Source organism: Heptranchias perlo, chromosome 23 (assembly GCF_035084215.1).
Source record: "Heptranchias perlo isolate sHepPer1 chromosome 23, sHepPer1.hap1, whole genome shotgun sequence".
NCBI lineage: Eukaryota > Metazoa > Chordata > Chondrichthyes > Hexanchiformes > Hexanchidae > Heptranchias > Heptranchias perlo.
Window position 1 is genome coordinate 12103901 of NC_090347.1, and position 23879 is coordinate 12127779.

The 23879-nt window shown below is 45.0% G+C and overlaps 1 protein-coding gene across 1 annotated transcript in view; it reads right to left on the minus strand.

Annotated features, from left to right (window-relative positions):
* Positions 1-23879, minus strand: part of LOC137341448 (dynein axonemal heavy chain 17-like) — a 574489-nt gene that overhangs the window by 526096 nt on the left and 24514 nt on the right. Inside the window, exons 4-5 of the mRNA XM_068004561.1 lie at positions 3663-3762; positions 518-603 (exon numbers count right to left, since the gene is read on the minus strand). Of these exons, the coding sequence (XP_067860662.1) occupies positions 518-603; positions 3663-3762 (186 nt within the window). The remainder of the gene's footprint in view (positions 1-517; positions 604-3662; positions 3763-23879) is intronic.

Here is a 23879-nt window from a genome sequence, read left to right on the forward strand (position 1 = left end):
GCAGGAACCAGAGGACAAAGATTTAAGGTGATTGGCAAAAGAACCAAAAGCGACGTGAGGAGAAACTTTTTTACGCAGCAAGTAGTTATAATCAGGAATGCATTGCCTGAAAGGGTGATGGCTTTTAAAAAGGAATTGGATAAATATCTGAAGGGAAAAAATTTGCAAGGATACAGGGAAAGAGCAGGATGGGACTAATTGGATTGCTTACAAAGAGCCGGCACGGGCTCGATGGGGGCCGAATGGCTTCCTTATGTGCTGCAACGATGCTATGATTCTATGTTATCAAAAACCAATGATGCTTAGAGAAGCATCACTGGCTAATAAAGAACATTAATTATTGCCAAAGAAACTTTACTGCATTATAGATCTGTTGCAGTAGTTATTAAACTATGATTAATTGAAGTTTTAGTTTCTGGAGACCCAATTACTTCCATTATTGACATCTCCCAACACGTTCCCTGAGAGAATGTTGATAGTTCCGAGATTTTTTTTCCCCTGAGGAGATTCTGCTTACCTCTGTATATTCTGTTGACTCTAATTCATCTATTAAAGACTTTAGTGGTATCAGGTACAAAACAATATCGCTTGCCTCTTCCAGGCCTACATTTACACAACAGAAACAGAATTGAAAGGTAAGTAGTTATCTACTATTTATACCTAATAAGGCTCACAAGTGTACATAACTGATCACGCAATCTGGTTTTTCCAAGACAAAAGAAAAGCATAATGCATGTATTTATCATGCAGCACAGACTTACTGGCCCCAATATTTAAGGGGATGCGGGAGGGAGGTTTAGCGGCCAGGAAACCTGGAAATAAGGGTAACCCGGAGGTCCTGTCGAATTCAACGGCAGGACCTAATTTAAATTTTTTGTTTTTGTCTCCATTTCCCAGCCGGCAGCCAGCCAGATTGAGACACTGGCTGGTGGTCGGGCAGGAAGGACTGTCGCACCAAGCTGCAGCCAGGGAACAGAGGAGGGAGGGAGGCATCGTGGGCCAAGAGGAGATCAGGGGGATGGAGAGGAGGTTGCGGGCCAGGGGTAGATCGGGGTGGATGGGTGCAGCAGACCAGAGAGGACATCGCAAGCCAGGAGTAGATCGAGGGGTGGCGGAGAGGACATCCCAGGCCAGGAAGAGATTGGAGGAGGGGCCGGAGAGGACATTGCGGGCTGCGGGGAGATCGGGTGTAGGGTGGGGCCAGGTGGCGGGGGGAGATCGGGTCGCGAAGAGTCCGATCGGGGGAGGGAAGCAGGTTAGCTTGGGGCTGAAGGGAACACTCCTGCTCTTCCTGGCCCACAAACAGTGCTGGAAAGGCACTTATCTGCTGGATCCAGTAGTTCTCGCCTCGCTTCAGCTGCTGGGTTTCCCGAGCTCTGGAAAACCGGGCCCACAGCTATTAAATTTAAAACTGTTCTAAAATTTGAGGCACGCAGCCTCATTAAAATATGTAAATGATGGGCCCGCCTCTGGAGAGCAGGTGGATGACAAATGAGGTAAGGGACAACATAAAACTAAAAAAAAAAGCATTCAAAAATGCAAAAAATAGCACAGATTCTGGCAATTGAGAGAGATACAAAGAACAGCAAAGGGTGACAAAACAGATAGTAAGAGCTGCAAAAAGGGAGTATAAAAATAAACATGCAAGGGATATCAAAATCAATACAAAAAATGTTTACAATTATATTGGGAAAAAGAGGGTGGTCAAGAGCAACGTGGGCCCCTTAAAAACTGATAATGGTGATATTGTAAATGAAAGTAAGGAAATGGCGGGCATGTTAAATAATTACTTTGCATCAGTATTTACGGTAGAGGAAAAGGATAGCATGCCAGACACCCCAAGGAAACTAAGTTTGAATCAGAGACGGGGACTCACCATAATTAACGTAAGCAAATTAACAGTAATGAAGAAAATAATGGTATTAAAAAGTGACAAATCCCCAGGACCAGATGGTTTCTATCCCAGGGTTTTAAAGGAAACAGGTGAGAACATTGCATAAGCCCTTACTATAAACTTCCAAAGTTCTCTCAATTCAGGAATCGGTCCTTTAGATTGGAAAATTGCATGTCACTCCACTATTTAAGAAAGATAAGAGAGAGAAACCAGGGAATTATAGACCAGTTAGCCTAACGTCTGTTGTCCGGAAATTACTCGAGTCTATAACTAAGGATAGAGTGACTGAACACCTTGAAAATTTTCAGCTGATCAGAGAGCGCCAGCATGGATTTGTAAAGAATACGTCATGCCTGACGAACCTGATTGAATTTTTTGCAGAGGTGACTAAAGTAGTGTCTATGGATATTGTTCATATGGATTTCCAGAAGGCATTCGATAAAGTCCCTCATAAGAGATTATTAGCTAAAGTTGAAGCTCATGGAATTGAGGGCAAATTATTGACCCAGTGAGGAAATTGGCTAAGCAGCAGGAGGCAGAGAGTATGGGCAATGGGCAGGTACTCAAATTGGCAGGATGTGACTAGTGGTGTCCCACAGGGATCTGTGTTGGGGCCTCAACTATTCACTGTATTTATTAACAACTTAGATGACGGGCTAGAGAGCCACATATCCAAGTTTGCCAATGACACAAAGAAAGGCAGCACTGTAAGCAGTGCAGATGGAAGCATAAAATTACAGAGAGACATTAATAGATTAAGTGAATGGGCAAAACTGTGGCAAATGGATTACAATGTATGCAAGTGTGAGGTCATCCACTTTGGACCTAAAAAGAATAGATCAGAGTACTTTCTAAATGGTAAAAAGCTCAAAACAGTGGAGGTCCAAAGAGACTTACAGGTCCATGTACATAGATCATGAAAATGTCATGTACAGGAACAGAAAATAATCAAAAAGGCTAATGGAATGCTGGCCTTTATATCTAGAGGACTAGAATACAAGGAGGTAGAATTTATGTTACAGTCATACAAAGCCCTGGTTAGACCACAACTGGAGTACTGTGTTCAGTTCTGGGCACTGAATCTTAGGAAGGATATATTGGTCTTGGAGGAAGTGCAGCGTAGATTTACTATGATGACACCTGGACTCCAAGGGTTAAATTATGAGGTGAGATTACACAAACTAGAGTTGTATTCCCTAAAATTTAGAAGATTAAGGGGTGATTTGATCGAAGTTTTCAAGATATTAAGGGGAACTGATAGGGTAGATAGAGAGAAACTATTTCCACTGGTTCGGGAGTCTAGGACTTGGGGGCATAGCCTAAAAATTTGAGCCAGGACTTTCAGGAGTGAAGTTAGGAAACACTTCTACACGCAAATGGTAGTAAAAATTTGGAACTCTCTTCTGCAAACGGCAGTTGATGCTAGCTCAATTGTTAATTTTAAATCTTGGATTGATAAGATTTTTGTTAACTAAAGGTATTAAGGGATACGGTGCTAAGGCAGGTATATGGAGCTAGGTCACAGATCAGCCATGATCTCATTGAATGGCGGAACAGACTCGAGGGGCTTAATGGCCTACTCCTGTTCCTATGTTAGTCGCCCACCCCCAGCCCACCTCCGTTAAAACCAGAATTGGGTACGTTGAAGGCAGGTCGGGGTCCGATTTCCCATTTTTGAATTTTTAACCGCCGTCCCGTCCCCCCCCCACCCTTCCTGGGGGCTTAAAATTCCCCCAAAAGAATCAAAATCTTGTTACATTGTTAGTACCTGCTCTGATGTCATCATAAAGGGATTTCAGAGCTGGCCAGTAACTGCTCTGGGACTTTTCCAGAACTTCAGAAATTTTGCGTACTTTTGGCATCCACAACTGAAATACAAAAACATTTTTTAAACAATAAAAATGGCTGCATGCTTTACAATATTATTTTTGTTTCATGCTCAGTGTGCAATACATAAGTTTTTTGGGGTGGGGCAAGACAGAAGTCTTTCAGATAGCACTATGTAAGTTAATAATACATCATAGAATGTTTGCAATATAAGAAACCACGGTTTGGAGCATCAAATCTGGGTAATCCAATTCCAGGACACTGCTGAACTTTTTTTTCTCTACGAAGAGAGATTCGCCCACTGTTCCAAATCCTTTTACCCTCACATTCCCTGTTTTAACCTCACAGTCTCAATTTTTCCCTCACATTCCCTCTATTTTCCACCACTTCTCACTACTGATGCAGTGAAAAGAGGGGGCGGAATTCCTGAAATGTTTACAAGAGGACGTTCTTGATCAGTGTGTTTCCAGCCCAACAAGGAAAGAAGCAGTGCTGGGGAATGAAGTGGGGCAAGTGGAACATGTTTCAGAGTGGGAGCATTTGGGGATCAATAATCATAAGGTTTTAGAATAGTTATGGAGAAGGACAAAGAACAATCATACGTAAAAATACTTAACTGGAGGAGGGCTAATTTCAGTGAATTAAAAAGGGATCTTGCCCTGGTGGATTGGAATCAAAAACTGGTGGGCAAAACAGTGGGTGGTCTTCAAGGAAGAGTTGGTTCGGGTACAGAGTAGCACGTTCCCATGAGAGGAAAGGAAGTGCATCCAAAGCTAAAGTGCCCTGGATGACTAAAGATATAGAGATTAAAATGAAAAAGAAAAAGTTTTATGGCAAATGAAAGGTTTATATTATAGTAGAGAAGCAAACTCAATGAAGTACAGAGATCTTAAAAAGGTAATAAGAGGGACAAAAAGAGAGTACGAGAGTAGATTGGCAGCTAACGTCAAAGGGAACCCAAAAGTCTTTTATAAACATATAAATAGTAAAAGGGTAGTCAAAGGAAGGGTGGGGCCGATTAAGGACCAAAAAGGAGATCTTCTTATGGAGGCAGAGGGTATAGTTAAAGTACCAAATGAATACTTCGCATCCGTCTTCACTAGAGAAGAAGATGCTGTCAATGTGGCAGTAAAGGAGAAGGTAGTAGCAATATTGGATAAGATAAAAATAGATAAAGAGGAGGTACTTAAAAGGTTGTAATCAAAGTGGAAAAGTCACCCGGTCCTGATGGGATGCATCCTTGGTTAGTGAGGGAAGTAGGGTAAAAATTGTGGAGGCTCTGGCCACAATCTCCCAATCCTCCTTAGATAGGGGCGGTGCCAGAGGACCAGAGGATTGCAAATGTTACAACCCTGTTCAAAAAGGGGGGCGAGGGATAAACCCGGCAATTACAGGCCAGTAAGCCTAAGGTCAGTGGGGGGGGGAAATTTTTAGAGACACTTGGAAAAGTATGGGCTAATAAATGAAAGTCAGCACGGATTTGTTAAAGGAAAATCTAATTTTCGTAGCCAGAGAATCACCTGCAATGGCTTCTCTTCCCACTCCCACAACATTATCTCTGGAGTCCCTCAGGATCTATCCTTGGCCCCCTCCTATTTCTCATCTATATGCTGCTTCTCGGCGACATCATCCGAAAACACATCAGGTTCCACATGTACACTGACGACACCTACCTCTAACTCATCACCACCACCCTTGACCCCTTGACTGTCGCTGATTCATCACACTGCTTGTCCAACATCCAGTACTGGATGAGTAAAAATTTCCTCCAACTAAATATTGGGAAGACCGAATAGGCCGTTCGCAACCTTGGCTTCCTACTTGACGGAGATGAGCTTCCGACCACATATCCGCTCCATCACCAAGGCCGTCTATTTCCACCTCCAAAACATCGCCCAACTCCACCCCTACCTCAGCTAAAATCCTCATCCGTGCCTTTGTTACCTCTAGACTTGACTGTTCCCATGCTCTCCTGGCCAGCCTCTCACCTTCCACCCTCCATAAACTTGAGCTCATTCAAAACTCTGCTGCCCGTATCCTAAATTGCACCAAGTCCTGTTCACCCATCACCTCTGTGCTCGCTGACCTACCGAGGCTCCCGGTCTGGGAACGCCTCGATTTTAAAATTCTCATCCTTGTTTTCAAATCCTTCCATGGCCTCCCTCCTCTCTATCTCTCGAACCTCCTCCAGCCCTACAAGATCTCTGCGCTCCTCCAAATCTTGCCTCTTGCACATCCCCAATTTTAATCGCTCCATCATTGGCGGCCGTGCCTTCAGCTGCCTAGGCCCTAAGCTCTGGAATTCCCTCCCCAAAGCTCTCCGCCTCTCTACCTCACTCTTGTTCTTTAAGACACTTCCTTAAAATCTACCTCTTTGACTAAGCTTTTGGTCACCTGTCCTAATATCTCCATACATGGATCTGTGTTTTAAAATTTATTTGACAATGCTCCTATAAGAACATAAGAAATAGGAAAGTAGTAGGCCATATGCCCATTGAGCATGCACCACAATTCAATAAATCATGGCTAATCTTCTACCTCATCTCCACTTTCCCGCCCTATCCCCATATCGCTTGATTCCCTTAGTGTCCAAATATCCATCGATCTCAGTCTTGAATATACTCAACTGAGCATTCACATTCCTCAGGGTAGAGAATTCCAAAGATTCACAACCGTCCTGTGAAGCGCCTTGGGACGTTTTACCAAGTTAAAGATGCTATATAAATGCTAGTTGTTGTTGTAACACGACTGAGTTCTTTGATGAAGTAGCGGGGAGGGTTGATGAGGGTAGTTGATGAGGATGTTGTGTATACGGGCTTTCGAAAGGCATTTGATAAGTACCACGTAATAAACTTGTAAGCAAAATTGGCTATGAGACAAAAAACAGAGAGTGTGGAGAACAGTTGTTTTTCAGGCTGGAGGGAAGTATACAGTGGCGTTCCCCAGGGGTCGGTATTAGGACCACTGCTCTTTTTAGACTTGGGTATACAGGGTAGAATTTCGAAGTATGCAAATATCATGAAACTCAGAAATGTAGTAAACAATGTGGAGCATAGTGACAGACTTCAGAAGGACACAGACAGACTGGTGAAATGGGTAGACACATGGCAGATGCAATTTAACGCAGAGAAGTGTGAAGTGATACATTTTGGTAGGAAGAATGAGGAGAGGCAATATAAACTAAATGGTACAATTTTAAAGGGGGTGCAGGAACAGAGAGACCTGGGGGTGCACATACACAAATCTTTGAACATGGCAGGACAAGTTGAGAAGGCTGTTAAAAAAGCATATGGGATCCTGGGCTTTATTAATAGAGGCATAGACTACAAAAGCAAGGAAGTTATGCTCAACCTTTATAAAACATTGGATAGTCCTTAGCTGGAGTATTGTGTTCAATTCTGGGCACCACACTTTAGGAAGGATGTCAAGGGCTTAGAGAGGATGCAGCAGAGAGTTACTAGAATGGTACCAGGGATGAGGGACTTCAGTTATGTGGAGAGCCTGAAGAAGCCGGGGTTGTTCTCTTTAGAGCGGAGAAGGTTCAGAGGAGATTTGATAGAGGTGTTCAAAATCATGAACAGTTTTGATAGAAAAAACTATTTTTATTCATTCATCGGATGTGGGCGTCGCTGGCAAGGCCAGCATTTATTGCCCATTCCTAATTACCCTTGAGAAGGTGGTGGTGAGCAGCCTTCTTGAACCGCTGCAGTCATGTGGTGAAAGTACTCCCACAGTGCTGTTAAGTAGGGAGTTCCAGGAATTTGACCCAGCGACAATGAAGGAACGGCAATATATTTCCAAGTCAGGATGGTATGTGACTTGGAGGGGAACGTGCATGTGGTGGTGTTCCCAAGCGCCTGCTGCCCTTGTCTTCCAGGTGGTAGAGGTTGCGGTTTTGGATCTGAAATGTGCTACCTGAAAGGATAGTGGAAGCAGATTCAATAATAACTTTCAAAAGGGAATTGGATAAATACTCGTAGGGAAAAATCTTTTAGGACTGTGGGGAAAGAGCAGGGGAGTGGGACTAATTGGATAGCTCTACCAAAGAGCCAGCACAGGCACGATGGGCCAAATGACCTCATAGCATTATTCAAAGGAGATCAGAGAGTTCTCCTGGTGTCCAAGTTAATCTGCCTCCCTTAATCAATACTGTCAAGAAACAGATTAACTCGTCTTTTATGGCTCTGAACAAAATGGCTACTACATTTCCCCACAGAACAATAACCGCACTTCAAAGTAATTATTTGTAAGTGAATCCTCCATATGCCCCATTTCTAACCTCTTGACCCCTCAAAAGTCCTTGAATGTGTTGTTATCTTTTTTTTTATTCGTTCATGGGATGTGGGCGTCGCTGGCAAGGCCAACATTTATTGCCCATCCCTAATTGCCCTTGGGAAGGTGGCGGTGAGCCGCCTTCTTGAACCGCTGCAGTCCGTGTGGTGAAGGTTCTCCCACAGTGCTGTTAGGTAGAGGGTTCCAGGATTTTGACCCAGCGATGATGAAGGAACGGCAATATATTTCCAAGTCGGGATGGTGTGTGACTTGGAGGGGAACATGCAGGTGATGTTGTTCCCATGTGCCTGCTGCCCTTGTCCTTCTAGATGTAGAGGTCGTGGGTTTGGGAGGTGCTGTCGAAGAAACCTTGGCAAGTTGCTGCAGTGCATCTTGTAGATGGTACACACTGCAGCCACGGTGCGCCAGTGGTGAAGGGAGTGAATGTTTAGGGTGGTGGATGGGGTGCCAATCAAGCAGGCTGCTTTGTCCTGGATGGTGTCGAGCTTCTTGAGTATTGTTGGAGCTGCACTCATCCAGGCTAGTGGAGAGTATTCCATCACACTCCGGACCTGTGCCTTGTAGATGGTGGAAAGGCTTTGGGGAGTCAGGAGGTGAGACACTCGCCGCAGAATACCCAGCCTCTGACCTGCTCTTGTAGCCACAATATTTATATAGCTGGTCCAATTAAGTTTCTGGTCAGTGGTGACCCCCAGGAAGTTGATGGTGGGGGATTCGGCGATAGTAATACCATTGAATGTCAAGGGGAGGTGGTTAGACTCTCTTGTTGGAGATGGTCATTGCCTGCCACTTGTCTGGCACGAATGTTACTTGCCACTTATCAGCTCAAGCCTGGTTGTTGTCCAGGTCTTGCTGCATGCGGGCATGGGCTGCTTCATTATCTGAGGGGTTGCGAATGGAACTGAACACTGTGCAATCATCGGCGGACATCCCCATTTCTGACCTCATGATGGAGGGGAAAGTCATTGATGAAGCAGCTGAAGATAGTTGGGCCTAGGACACTGCCCTGAGGAACTCCTGCAGCAATGTCCTGGGACTGAGATGATTGGCCTCCAACAACCATTACCATCTTCCTTTGTGCTAGGTATGCCTCCAGCCGCTGGAGAGATTTCCCTGATTCCCATTGACTTCAATTTTACGAGGGCTCCTAGATCCATAATCAGCTTTCCTGCAGTTTCCTGCTTGAATCCCTCCAATTTCGTTTCCACCCCTCCCATAGCATCTTCGCGGCCCTAAGCAAAGTTATGAAAAACATTCTCTATGGCTATGACTATGGTGCATTACCCTTCCTTGTCCTCCACAACCTCTCTGCAGCCTTTAACATGGTTGACCACACCATCATCCTCCATCGCCTTTCCTCTGTTGTCCAGCTTGATGGGATTGCATTCACTTGGTTCCACTCTAACGTATACGATCGTAGTCAGAGCATCTTTAGCAATAGCTTCTCTTCCCACCCCTACCTGTCACCTCAGCAATCCCCAAAAATCCATCCTTGGCTCCCTCCTCTTCCTGATCTGCATGTTGTACCTTGGCAACATTAGCTGTAGATATGGGGGTCTACTTTCACATGTATGCTGATGGCATTCAGTTCAATCTCTTTACCATTTCTCTCCACCACTTCCAATGCCTCTGTGCTGTCAGACTGCTGGTCTGACCTCCAGCCTTAAATGAGCCACAATTTCCTCCAGCTAAACATTAGGAAATACTCTTGCCATCAACTCCATCCCCCTATACAGCTTCAGTATCAGGCTGAACCACTCCTATTCGACCCTGAGCTGAGTTTCTGACCCAACCTGTTAGGCCGTACGTAAACCTGGTTTTCCTGACTGCAGCTGGCGCCTCGTGGCAAACCAATCTTACAGAGGGGGTCTCAAACAGGCATCAGGCCCCTTATTTGCATATACAAAGGGCTTATGCCTGTTTCAGACATGGGCACTGCCCCCTGATTTTTTGACTTTACCAACACAGCAGGGGATGCACTTCTGGTTTGAAAATGAGCCACTTAGAGGCTTAGGAAGCTGTTTAGTGCCCAAAAACAGGTGCTGCGTGACCAAATTTCTAGGCCAAAAAGTTTGAAGAACCCATATAGGAAGACTCAAGGCTCACTCGGTAAGAAGCAAATGTAAAGTTCATTAAAAGGAGTTTTGGATGAAGATTAAGCTTCAGTCAAATGATGAGGAAGATAACATTGAAGCTCGATTATCTGTTAACAAGATCAATACAGATGAAGGTAGCTATTCAGATCACCTCAATTCAGCTAACCATTTAGAAAGAGTCCACAATTAACCCATCACAGCACCTATTCCTTAAATGATTCAACTACATCTGGCCGACTATCATAGTTTAGCTTTGACGTAGTGTTCAGGAGTTATTTTTCCTGTACTGTTTAGTACCTTACTCGTAGACCTCTCACGGCATTACTCAGAGTGAGTTGGAGGATTAACTATTTTATAACAATAGGTGTGTTCATGCCTTGTAGGACATTGCATCAGGGTCACTGATTTACAGCATCTGACTAAGTCAAATTAAATTTTTATTAACGGGTATCCTAGTGCTTTGAGGATTGAAATCCACAACTCTGTCCATTATGTGAAAAATGAAATATATATATTCCCTAATGCATGAATTTTGTTTTGATCACTTACCATTTTGAAAATTGAGAAGACACAGCAAGATAGTATGTAAGATGAATTTGTTGGAGATTTGGGTCCAGAAATTCCTGGGCCTAGGTCAGTGTGGCAGTATAATCCAAGTGGGAGGGACATAATTTGGAGTTGGGCACCAGTAAGAATGTGACTGGTGACTTTGATTGGTGTGGTTTCTGTGTTTTGGATGACAACTAAACTGGAGAAATTCGAATAGTAGGAGAGTCAGACAATGTTGGGTGACGATGATGAGGTGTCGTCCAAGTTGCCAGAGGGTCAAGGGGAGGGATTTTTAGCAGGGAATGGTGATAGCAATTTTGACTGAGATTGATGGATATTTGGACACTAAGGGAATCAAGAGATATGGGGATAGGGTGGGAAAGTGAGGTAGATCATCAGCCATGATCTTGTTGAATGGCGGAGCTGGCTCAAGAGGCCATATGGCCTCCTGCTCCTATTTCTCGTGCTCTTGTGTTCTTGAAAAGGGGAAGGGAAATGAGTCTGAGGAAAGGAACACTGACAATGCTGGCCACCTTTGGGCCAAGGAGTGGTACTTGAGTCGTGAGGAGCTGGGTTGGGCGGGGATCAAGGGAACAGGATGTGAGTCTCAGAGGAAGTGAGTCTAGTGAGAACTGGTGATTAGAAGGGGGATAAATTGCAGAGTACCCTAGGGTGAGGAGGGAGCTGGAAATGGTAGTGACATAGGAATGGTGGGTCCAGAGAAAGTGTTGGTAGCCAAGCAGACAGCCTTTCTAAGAGCTGGAAAGGTCAATTATCTTCTTGCAATAGGTGTTCAAGATGAGGATGCAGGGAGATGATAATGGCGATCAAAGAAGTCAGTTAACAGTGGAGAGAGAAGTTTGGGATTGTTGATGTCCAGGCGATTCCACTTGGGATGATAAAGACAGATCAGGCAGTGGACAGTCAAGGTGGTTGTGAGCCATGTGTACGGAGCCTGCAGCCCTCAGATTTGAGGTCATGAAGATGGTGGCTGCACCAGATGGAAGCAGCAAAGGTGGGAAACTGTTTGAGATCTGGTAGGCCCAAGAACATCTGAGGGGAGGCAGGACCATTGTTGAGGCCAGCCCCTCTGCTGATGTCTTTGAGGCTGATAGATCAGAGGATGAGGAACTGGGAGTTGGAGAGTGCTGATGAGGGAGTTGAGGGAATGTTTTTCCAGGGGTGGAGCGTTAGAGTACAGTGGTTGGATGGGAGCAAAGAGATGTGGATTGGGAGGGAGGTGGGAAAATAGCCTCATTAGTGATCCCGACCTTAGGCATGGAGAGGTCAAGTGCGGGAGAGCTCATGTGTGAAGACAGGAAGATAGAAAGGTTGGGAGTGAGACAGCCAATGTGACTTCAGGTGTAGATTGAAGTCACCAAGGAAGAAGAATTGCTCAGTGTAGAGGTTAATTGAGGACAGTAGGGAATTTTTAGGAATGTTAGCAGGAAAGATTGTGTTAAAGAATCCATTTTATGGTAAAGACTCCATTTTGTAATAAAAACAGTGGCTGTAGAGATATGTCCAAAAAGGCTAGCTCTTCAAGGCGGTGTGCTCTTTCCAATATACTGTGGCTGGTACAGCTAGAGCCGTAAAGATAATTGCCTGTTCTTTGTGTAGCTTCAACATCCTTGTAAATGAGCTAATCTGCATTACTGACTTAAAGCCAACATAAGTGTAAATAAGTGGAGGCCCTGGAGCTTCCACCCACTGATACAGCAAGGCTGAAAGTCGTTGGAATGCTAAACTGATATAAGTTAACGTAACCTGGGGATTAAGTTCACGGAATGCAAGATATGAGGTAATGGTGGAGCTGAGGGATAAAAATGAGACCCTGTGATGCGAAGTTAGGAAGACTAGAGCTGATCAACCCGCTACTGAGCTCGGCCACTGTAACATGAGATCTCCCACAGCCTTCGCCTCATTGTGTGTCTTGTTTGCGAGTATCATTTCCTGTAATAAATCTATAAGCGTAATCTCTAGCATCTCGGACATCACCTTCAGTATAGTATCATGGTAGGTACAGCATAGGAGGAGGCCATTCGGCCTTTCATGCCTGTGCCGGCTCTTTGAAAGAACTATCCAGAAAGTCCCATTCCCCTGCTGTTTCCCCATAGCCCTGTAAATTTTTTCACTTCAAGTATTTCTCCAATTCCCTTTTGAAAGTTATTATTGAATCTGCTTCCACTACCTTTTCAGACAGTGCCAGACAGTATCAACCCCAGCTTCTCCAGTCTCTCTATATAACTTAAGTCCCTCATCCCTGGTACCATTCTAGTAAATCTCTTCTGCACCCTCTCTAAGGCCTTAACAACCTTCCTAAAGTGTGATGCCCAGAATTGAACACAATACTCCAGCTGAGGCCTAAACAGTGTTTTATAAAGGATTACCATAACTTCCTTGCTTTTATAGTCTATGCCTCTATTAATAAAGCCCAAGATCCCATATGCTTTTTTTTAAAAAACAGCCTTCTCAACTTGTTCTGCCACCTTCAAAGATTTCTGTACTTGCACCCCCAGGTCTCTCTGTTCCTGAACCCCCTTTAAAATTATACCATTTAGTATATATTGCCTCTCCTCATTCTGAGTGCAACGGAGCACCAAGTGGTCAGCTGAGAGTTTGGTGAGTGTGGGAGTTCGGTGAAGTGGGGGAAGGAGGTGCTGCTTTGCCTTGCTTTTCCTAACTTTTTCCGCAGAGCGGTGGCGGACCTGAGCAGCAGAAGACTGAGAGTGGGGATAAAAGCAGCAGCAGACCTGCAACAAGAGAAAACTACTGTGCGACGTCACAGGAGAGTCCGAGAGGTGAGCACAGTATAAGAGGAGAGACCGAGAGCGGGAGGAGAGTCTGAGAGGTGAACGCAGTGTAAATCTAAGGCAAGTCATGGCAGCACAGCTCGCACCCGGGATATGCTCCTCCTGTACTATGTGGGAAGTCATGGACATTACCAGTGTCCCTGGCGACCATGTGTGCAGGAAGTATGTCCAGCTGCAGCTACTGGCCAACCGTATTTCGGAGATGGAGCTGCGGGTGGATTCACTGTGGAGCATCCGCGATGCTGAGACTATCATGGATAGCACATTCAGTGAGGTGGTCACACCACAAGGTAAAGATTACGCAGGCAGAAAGGAAATGGGTGACCGCCAGGCAGAGTAAAAGGACTAGGCAGGTAGAGCAGGAGTCCCCTGGGGCCTTCTCCCTCTCAAACAGATATACCACTTTGGATACTATTGGGGGAGATGGCTTATCAGGGGAAAGCAGCAAGAGCCAAGTTCGTGGCAGCAGGGGTGGCTCTGCTTCACAGGAGGGGAGGAAGAAGAGTGGCAGGACGATATTGATAGGGGATTCAACTGTAAGGGGAACAGATAGGCGTTTCTGCGGCCGCAAATGTGACTCCAGGATGGTACATTGCCTCCCTGGTGCTAGGGTCAAGGATGTCACGGAGCGGTTGCAGGGCATTCTGGAGGGGGAGGGTGAACAGCCAGTAGTCGTGGTCCATATTAGTACCAACGACATAGGTAAAAAAAGGGATGAGGTCCTGCAAGGTGAATTTAAGGAGTTAGGAGATAAATTAAAAAGCAGGACCTGAAAGGTAGTGATCTCAGGATTACTACCAGTGCGATGTGCCAGAGAGTATAGGAACAGGAGAATAGACCAGATGAATGCGTGGCTGCAGGGATGGTGTAGGAGGGAGGGATTTAGATTCCTGGGACATTGGGACCGGTTCTGGGGGAGGTGGGACCTGTACAAGCGGGACGGGTTACACCTGAGCAGGACCGGGACCGATGTCCTCGCGGGGGTGTTTGCTAGTGCTGTTGGGGAAGGTTTAAGCTAGAATGGCAGGGGGATGGGAACCTGAGCAGGAAGACAGAGGAGGGGGAAACAAGGATAGAAACAAAAGACAAAGGGAAGAAGCAATAGTGGAAGGCAGAGAAAACAAGAGCGTAAAACAAATAGGGCCATCGTGCAACATAATACTAAGATGACTAGCAATCTTAAAAAGACAAGTCTAAAGGCATTGCGTCTTAATGCGCGGAGCATTCGCAATAAGGTAGATGAATTAACAGCGCAGAGAGAGATTAACAGGTATGATATAGTTGCGATTACGGAGACATGGCTGCAGGGTGACCAAGGATGGGAACTGAACATCCAGGGGTATTCAATATTTAGGAAGGACAGGCAAAAAGGGAAAGGAGGTGGTGTAACGTTGCTAGTAAAGGAGGAACTCAATGCAATAGTGAGGAAGGATATTGGCTCGGAAAATCACGATGTGGAATCTGTATGGGTGGAGCTAAGAAACACCCTGGGGCAGAAGATATTGGTGGGCGTTGTCTATAGGCCCCCAAACAGTAGTGGAGATGTAGGGGAGGGTATTAAACAGGAAATTAGAGATGCATGCAGGAAGGGTACAACTATAATCATGGGTGACTTTAATCTTCATATAGATTGGTCAAACCAAATTAGCAATAATACTGTGGGGGAGGAATTCCTGGAGTGTGTATGTGATGGATTTCTAGACCGATACGTTGAGAGACCAACTAGGGAACAGGCGACCCTAGACTGGGTATTGTGCAATGAGAAAGGATTCATTAACAATCTTGTTGTGCGGGGTCCCTTAGGGAAGAGCGACCATAAATTGATAGAATTCCTCTTTAAGATGGAGAGTGAAGTCGTCGAATCCGAAACCGGGGTCCTGAATCTAAATAAAGGAAATTACGAAAGTATGAGGTGTGAGTTGGCTATGATAGATTGGGGAACTTTACTAAAAGGGATGACGGTGGATAGGCAATGGCTAATATTTAAAGAACGTGTGCAGGAATTACAACAATTATTCATTCCTGACTGGCGCAAAAATAAAACAGGAAAGGTGGGTCAACCGTGGCTTACAAAAGAAATTAGGGATAGTATTAGACCCAAAGAGGAGACATATAAAATTGCGAGAAAAAGCGGCAAGCCTGACGATTGGGAGCAGTTTAGAATTCAGCAAAAGAGAACAAAGAGATTGATTAAGTGGGGAAAAATAGAGTATGAGAGTAAACTAACAGGGAACATAAAAACTGACTGTAAAAGCTTCTATAAATATGTCAGGAGAAAAAGATTAGTGAAGACAAATGTAGGTCCCTTACAGTCAGAAATGGGGGAAATTATAATGGGGAACAAAGAAATGGCAGAACAATTAAACACATACTGTGGTTCGGTCTTCACAAAGGAGGACCCAAATAACCTCCCGGAAATGTTAGGGAACCAAGGGTCTAGTGAGAGGGAGGAACTGAAGGAAATCAGTATTAGTAAAAAAATAGTGCTAGGGAAATTAATGGGGCTGAAGGCTGACAAATCCCCAGGGCCTGATAATCTCCATCCCAGAGTACTAAAGGAAGTGGCCCTTGAAATAGTGGATGCATTGGTGGTCATCTTCCAAAATTCTATAGACTCTGGAACAGTTCCTACAGATTGGAGGGTGGCAAATGTAACCCCACTATTTAAAAAAGGAGGGAGAAAAAACAGGGAATTACAGACCAGTTAGCCTAACATCAGTAGTGGGGAAAATGCTAGAGTCTATTATAAAGGATGTGATAACAGAATACTTGGAAGGCATTAACGGGATTGGACAAAGTCAGCATGGGTTTATGAAAGGGAAATCATGCTTAACAAATCTACTGGAGTTTTTTTGAGGAGGTAACTAGTAAAATAGATAGGGGAGAACCAGTGGATGTGGTGTATTTGGATTTTCAAAGGCTTTGATAAGGTCCCACACAAGAGGTTAGTGTGCAAAATTAAAGCACATGGGATTGGGGGGAATATACTGGCATGGATTGAGAATTGGTGGACAGACAGGAAACAGAGAGTAGGAATAAACGGGTCTTTTTCCGGGTGGCAGGCAGTGACTAGTGGGGTACCGCAGGGATCAGTGCTTGGCCCCGAGCTATTCACAATATATATCAATGATTTGGATGAGGGAACGGAATGTAACATTTCCAAGTTTGCAGACGACACAAAGCTGGGATGGAATGTGAGCTGTGAGGAGGATGCAAAGAGGCTCCAATGTGATTTAGACAAGTTGGGTGAATGGGCAAGAACATGGCAGATGCAATATAACGTGGATAAATGTGAGGTTATCCACTTTGGTTGTAAAAACAGAAAGACAGATTATCTGAATGGTGATAGACTGCGAAAAGGGGAGGTGCAATGAGACCTGGGTGTCCTCGTACACCAGTCGCTGAAACCGGGCATTCAGGTGCAGCAAGCAGTTAGGAAGGCGAAAGGTATGTTGGCGTTCATTGCAAGAGGATTTGAGTACAGGAACAGGGATGTCTTACTGCAGTTGTACAGGGCCTTGGTGAGACCACATCTGGAGTATTGTGTGCAGTTTTGGTCTCCTTATCTGAGGAAGGATGTCCTTGCCATGGAGGGAGTGCAACAAAGGTTTACCAGACTGATTCCTGGGATGGCAGGACTGACGTATGAGGAGAGATTGGGTCAACCCGGCCTATATTCACTAGAGTTTAGAAGAATGAGAGGTGATCTCATCGAAACATATAAAATTCTAACAGGACTAGACGGACTAGATGCAGGGAGGATGTTACCAATGGCTGGGGAGTCCAGAACTAGGGGTCACAGTCTCAGGATACGGGGTATGCCATTTAGAACCAAGATGAGTAGAAATTTCTTCACTCAGAGGGTGGTGAACCTGTGGAATTCTCTACCACAGAAGGCAATGGAGGCCAAGTCATTAGATGTATTCAAGAAGGAGATAGATATATTTCTTAATGCTAAAGGGATCAAGGTTTATGGGGAAAAAGCAGGAACAGGGTACTGAGTTAGACGATCAGCCATGATCATTTTGAATGGCGGAGCAGGCCCGAGGGGCTGAATGACCTACTCTTGCTCCTATTTTCTATGTTTCTGTGTTTCCTACCAAAATGCATCACTTCACACTTTTATGCATTAAATTTCATCTGCCATTTTACCAGTCGTCTATCTCCTCCTGAAGACTGTTACCATCCTCCACATTGCTTACTACATTTCCAAGTTTCATGCCATCTGTAATCTTTGCAATTATACCCTATATACACAAGTCCAGGTCATTTATATATCAAAAAGAGCAGTGGTCCTAATACTGACCCCTGGGGAGCACCACTGTATACTTCCATCCAGTCTGAAAAACAACCGTTCATTACTACTGTCTGCTTCCTGTCCCCTAGCCAATTTTGTATCCACACTGCCACTGTCCCTTTAATCCCATGGGCTTTATTTTTGCTAAGAAGTCTATTATGGTGGTACTTTATCAAATGCCTTTTGAAAGTCCATATACACATCAACCACACCACCCTCATCAACCCTCTCTGTTACTTTATCAAAGAACTCAATCAAGTTAGTCAAACACGATTTTCTTTTAACAAATACATGATTTTCATTTATTAGTCCATACTTCTCCAAGTGCCAATTAATTTTGTCCCAGATTATTGTCTCTAAAAGTTTCCCTGACGTTAGGCTGACTGCCCTGTAATTGCCGGGTTTATCCCTTTCCCCCTTTTTGAATAGGGGTGTAACATTTGTAATCCTCCAGTCCTTCGGCACCATCACCATATCTAAGGAGGATTGGAAGATTGTGGCCAGAGCCTCCGCAATTTCTATCCTTACTTCCCTCAATAACCTCGGATGCATCCCATCTGGGCCGGGCGACTTTTCTACTTTGAGTAGTGCCAATCTTATAAGTATCTCCTCTTTATCTATTTTTATCCTATCCAACATCACTACTACCTTCTCTTTTACTGCTACAATGGCAACATCCTCTTCTCTAATGCCTCCACAAGAAGATCTTTATTGTCTCTAATTAGTCCCACGCCTCCTTTGACTACCCTTTACTGTTTATATGTTTATAAAAGACTTTTGGGTTCCCTTTTATGTTAGCCGCTAATCTATTCTCATACTCTCTCTTTGCCCCTCTTATTCCCTTTTTTAGATCTCCTCTGTACTTTCTGTATTCAGCCTGTACTGTATTATGATCCTTACATTCATCATAAGTCTCCTTTCTGTTTCATTTTAATCTCTATCTTTAGTCATCTAGGGAGCTCTAGCTTTGGATTCCCTTCCTTTCCCCCTCATAAGGATGTGTCTACTCTGTAACCAAACCAACTCCTCCTTGAAGGCCTCCCATTGTTCAATTACTGTTTTGCCTACCAATTTTTGATTCCAATCCACCTGGGCAAGATCACTTTTTAACTCACTGAAATTTCCCCTCCTCCAGTTAAGCATTTACATGTTTGCTTGTTCCTTGTCCTTTTCCATAACTATTCTAAACCTAATGATAGTATGATCACTGTTCCCTAAATGTTCCCCCACTGAAACATGCTTTACCTGCCCCACTTCATTCCCCAGAACTAGATCCAGCAATGTTTCCTTCCTGGTTTGGCTGGAAACACACTGGGGGTTAAATTGGTTAACCCCCGAATCCGGGTGCGGGCATTGCGGCACGCAATTTACCCGCACCCGGTAGTTCCGATGTAGGCAGCAGGAGACATTTGTGCTGCCTCCTCACTTACCTGATAGAAGCGCAGCAATCAGACCTAGCTGAGATGTTCTCACCAGCAAGGGGGGCCCAAATATTTGCTCGCACCTCTTAAAGGCAGCCTGCACCTCTTATTTGCAAAAAAATAAGATTTGGGTCCGCACAGAGTCTGAACGGAGATCAGATCTTGCACACCGAAAACACAGGTGCAGGTCCTGTTCCTATGTTTACAAACTGTTGAATTATGTTAAAACAGTGAATAAAGGTTGTGCAGTACTAAATCCCACATCCTCCGATCTGCATGCCAGACCTCACCAATCTGAGTTTGTAACAGGCCTGCAAGAGTGCATGTACGAAGGTTCTCAGATGACGCACTAGAGGCCTCGGTGCAAGAGGTGGTCAGAATGAGGGGCAGCCTGTATCCACAGGAGGGCAAGAAGCCCTCCAGACATATGCTCAAGAGGCAGTGGAAGGCAGTAGGGGACACAGTCAATACTAGGCGCATAGCACCACAAAGCAGTGCAGGAAGAAGTTCAATGCTTTGACACGAGTGGTCAACGTGAGTGAGGTCAACTGTCAAATGGCATCTCCTACCAACTGTACCACTAGCCGCATCCACTACACCACGCACTACACCCCCATCACCCACTTACCAACAAACTCTTTCAATCAGTACTAACTCTTCCAATCAGATACTTCCTTTCACCCTTACACATTACCACTGTTGCAAGCCACACACCCACAACTCACAGGTCACACACTATTCAGCCATGACAGGCATATCACCCAGACATTCTGTAGGACACTCACCGACACACTTCTCACTTTCTTGCAGGAGAAGATGGTGCATAACAGGAGGCAGCAAGTGGCAGTTGCATTTAGCCGCTCGAGCCTGTTCCACCATTCAATAAGATCATGGTTGATCTGTGACCTAACTCCATATACCCACCTTCGCCCCATATCCCTTAATACCCTTGCTTCGCAGAAATCTATCAATCTCAGATTTAAAATTAACAATTGAGCTAGCATCAACTACCGTTTGCAGAAGAGCTTTCCAAACTTCTGCCACCCTTTGTGTGTAGCAGTGTTTCCTAACTTCACTCCTGCATGTCCTGGCTCAAAATGTTAGGCTATGTCCCCTAGACCTAGTATTCAAGTATAGGAAACCTCCAAAACAGGCACAAATGCATCAGCAGCCAAAAGCAATAATCCATCAACTAACCTGTAAATCCTGAATGGTCCCTTTAAATAGCGCTAATCGAGGGTCCTCCAAGCCGTCTAAGGCAGGTTCAGCTGGTCGTGGTTAAGACACTGTGTTGGCTGAAGCATTGAGTGCAAAAATGGTATCCCATCCCTTTAAATCAGCAAACTGATCTAACGCATATTCTCTCTACTTTACATGCTGCCGGCGTTCGTTATCTGCGCCTGCACGGACCCCTTTACCAAGATGGCATCAGGCGCACATCACGCTAGAAGCGTGCGCGCGCATTCCGGGCGCCATTATGGAACTTCGGGAGGCCGCTCAGCACCTACACAACAGACGCTACACAGCCGAATTTCTAGCCCACTGTTCCAGAAAGTTCTCAAACACATTTCAGGAATTTCTCCCCCTCTTTGCCCTTTGCACTGTTACTGTCCCAGTCTATATTAGGATAATTGAAGTTCCCCATTATCACTACTCCATAGTTCTTGCAAATTTGCTCCTCTATCGCCTTCCCACTATTTGGTGGCCTATAGTATAAACCTAATAGCATAATAGCTCCTCTATTTTTCCTTAATTCTAACCAAATAGATTCTATCTTTGACCCCTCAACTACAGCACCACTTTCCAGTGCTATAATAGTTTATTTGATCAATACTGTCACCCCCCTACCCCCTCCTTTCTTTCCTTCCCTATCTTTCCTGAATACCTTGTAGCCAGGAATATTAAGTACCCAATCCTCCCCTTCTTTGAGCCAGTTCCCGGTTATTGCCACTATATCATAGTCCCATGTGGCGACTTGAGCCTGCAGCTCACCAACCTTATTTACCACGTTACATGCATTTACGCACATGCACTCCAATCTCATCTTAGACTGCCTCGCATTTGCCCCCTGTCTGATTCCTCCTAATTCTGAACTATTCTTTACTCTAGTGCTATTTGTCCTTCCCTGTCCTCTGTGTGCCTTGTTTCTCCTCTCTAATGTTTCATTCTGGTGCCCATCCCCCTGCCAAATTGGTTTAAACCCTGCCCCACAGCACTCGTTAACCTCGCCACGAGGACATTGATCCCAGCACTGTTGAGGTGCAACCTGTCCATCTTGAACAGATCCCTCCTGCCCAGAACTGGTCCCAATGGCCCAGGAATCTGAAGCCCTCCTTCCTGCACCATTGCTCCAGCCATGCATTAACCTGTCTTATCCCAGGTCCTGCTTTTTAGCTTCCTCCCTAGCTCCTGAAACTCTGACTGTAGGACCTCGACCCTTTTCCTTCCAATGTCATTGTCATTGGTTCCCACATGGACCACGACTTCCGGCTGTTCCCCTTCCCCCTTCAAAATGTTCTGCACCTTCTCAGTGATATCGTATACTCTGGCACCAGAGAGGAAACATACCGTGCGGGACTCAGGTCAGCGGTTGCAGAAACACCTGGCTATCCCTCTGACTATCAAATCTCCTATAACAACTGCATTTCTTTTGCCCCGGTCTCCCACAGTGCCATGGATTTGCTAAATATGTGTGAACAGAAGAATTGTGAGTGGAAAGTAAGAATTTTCAGTGAAAACACAAAGATCTTGCAGCCAAAAGTTTGTTTGAAAGAACTGAGTGCCCTGCAGCAAGAACTCACCTTTTCTCCCCATCTGTCAAACAAGCATTTGAATGTCCCACAGGCTGCTGGCTGAAACATGTCTGGCAGAACATGGAATGTTTCCCATAGCACGGGAAACACGTTGGGTATGCTTTAAAATAGGACCCCTGCCTTAATATGGACAAAATTAAGACTTTAAGTATCTAAATAAGTGTCTTAACTATCGTCCTGCCGGCTCTAATTGTCGGTGGGACTTCCGCATTTGGGAGGCACGTGCGCACCCAGGCATATCAATGGGGAACCCGGAAGTCGCCGCGTTGGAGTTGGGTTCCAAACTCACTCGGGATTTCTGCGATTCGGAGCCCCCCGCCCCCAATGCACCCGCAATTTACCTGCAAAATTGAGCCCCACACCTGGAGTTCTCTGTACAGTCTTGGTCTCCTTATCTAAGGCAGGTTATACTTGCCTTAGAGAGGGTGCAGTGAAGGTTCACTAGATTGATTCCTGAGATGAGAGGGTTGTCCTATGAGGAGAGATTGTGTAGAATAGACCTATATTCTCTGGAGTTTAGAAGGATGACAGGTGATCTCATTGAAACGTATAAAATTCTTAGAGGGTTTGACAGGGTAGATGCTGAGAGGCTGTTTCCCCGGCTGGAGAGTCTAGAGCTAGGGTTCATAGTCTCAAGGTAAGGGGTTGGCCCTTTAGGACCAAGATGAGGAAACATTTCTTCACTTAGAGGATTGTGAATCTTTGGACTTCTCTACCCCACAGAGCTGTGGATGCTCAGTCGTTGAGTATATTCAAGACTGAGATCGATAGATTTTTGGACACGAAAGGAATCAAGGGATATGGAGATAGGGCAGGAAAATGGAGTTGAAGTAGAAAATCAGCCATGATCTTATTGAATGGCAGAGCAGGCTCGAGGGGCCGTGTGGCCTACTCCTGTTCCTATTTCTTATGTTCTTACCCTCTTACTCCTCTCTGGACGGCTTAATTGTGCTGCAGCAAATTTTTATAATTCTGGACACTTTGTCAGGGCTGCGGAGATGGAATATCCTCTTCCCACGATCTTTCCACACAATTGAATCTCTGCTTCAGGATGCCATTGGTGTATTTTCACAAGGATTAGATGGAAGCATGAACTTCACTTTATCTGGATTTTGCATCTGTTCGTAGGGCCTTGGCTCTCTTGCAGCCATCTGTTCAGCTTCCTGCTTCTTCAAGTAATGGTGACACAAAGGACTAGCACAAAATAATGACGATAACTGCTCCCACGTGTCACACATTTACTTATGTATTTCAGTTCTCATGGTACAAGAGCACCTGCACGTTAACAGAATGGAAGCCTTTTTATTCATATAAAGGCATGGGGTTGTTGTTAAAGGCCCAGATGACCACGTGGATGCTATTAATTATGCCCTGCACTTTTGGGAAACCTGCCGCATTGTAAAAGTGCTGCTACCTCCTTTCCATGGGAAAAGTGATGAAAGTGTTTCCTCCAACAAACAAGGTACAGAAGACTAACATTTCCAAATGTCCCTGGTGGTGGCATGGAAAGGTGCAATGGTGTATAAATTTAAGGCTATGGTCACCTTTACAGCCACGGACAGAGCTGTCCTGTAATGAAAGTGGCCAAGAAGTCAGGCTGAAGGAGATGGCATAGCTCACTGATTGCCTGTCTTGTGAACTGTAGATGAGGTAGGCATGTCTCTTCTGACATACCCAGGTAGGTATAGCTAGGTCTGAACAAACAGGGCCTCAGATGAGGCTAAGTAGGTGTCAAACACCTCAGGTACAATTGCACCTGCCTTTCTTTCCTCCACATAAACGCCTATTCTTCTTCCAAATCTAGGAGTGCCAAAGGAGTGCCCAACGGAATTCCAAGGCTGAGCAATTTGCTTATTGCAAATGAAATAGCAGTTGT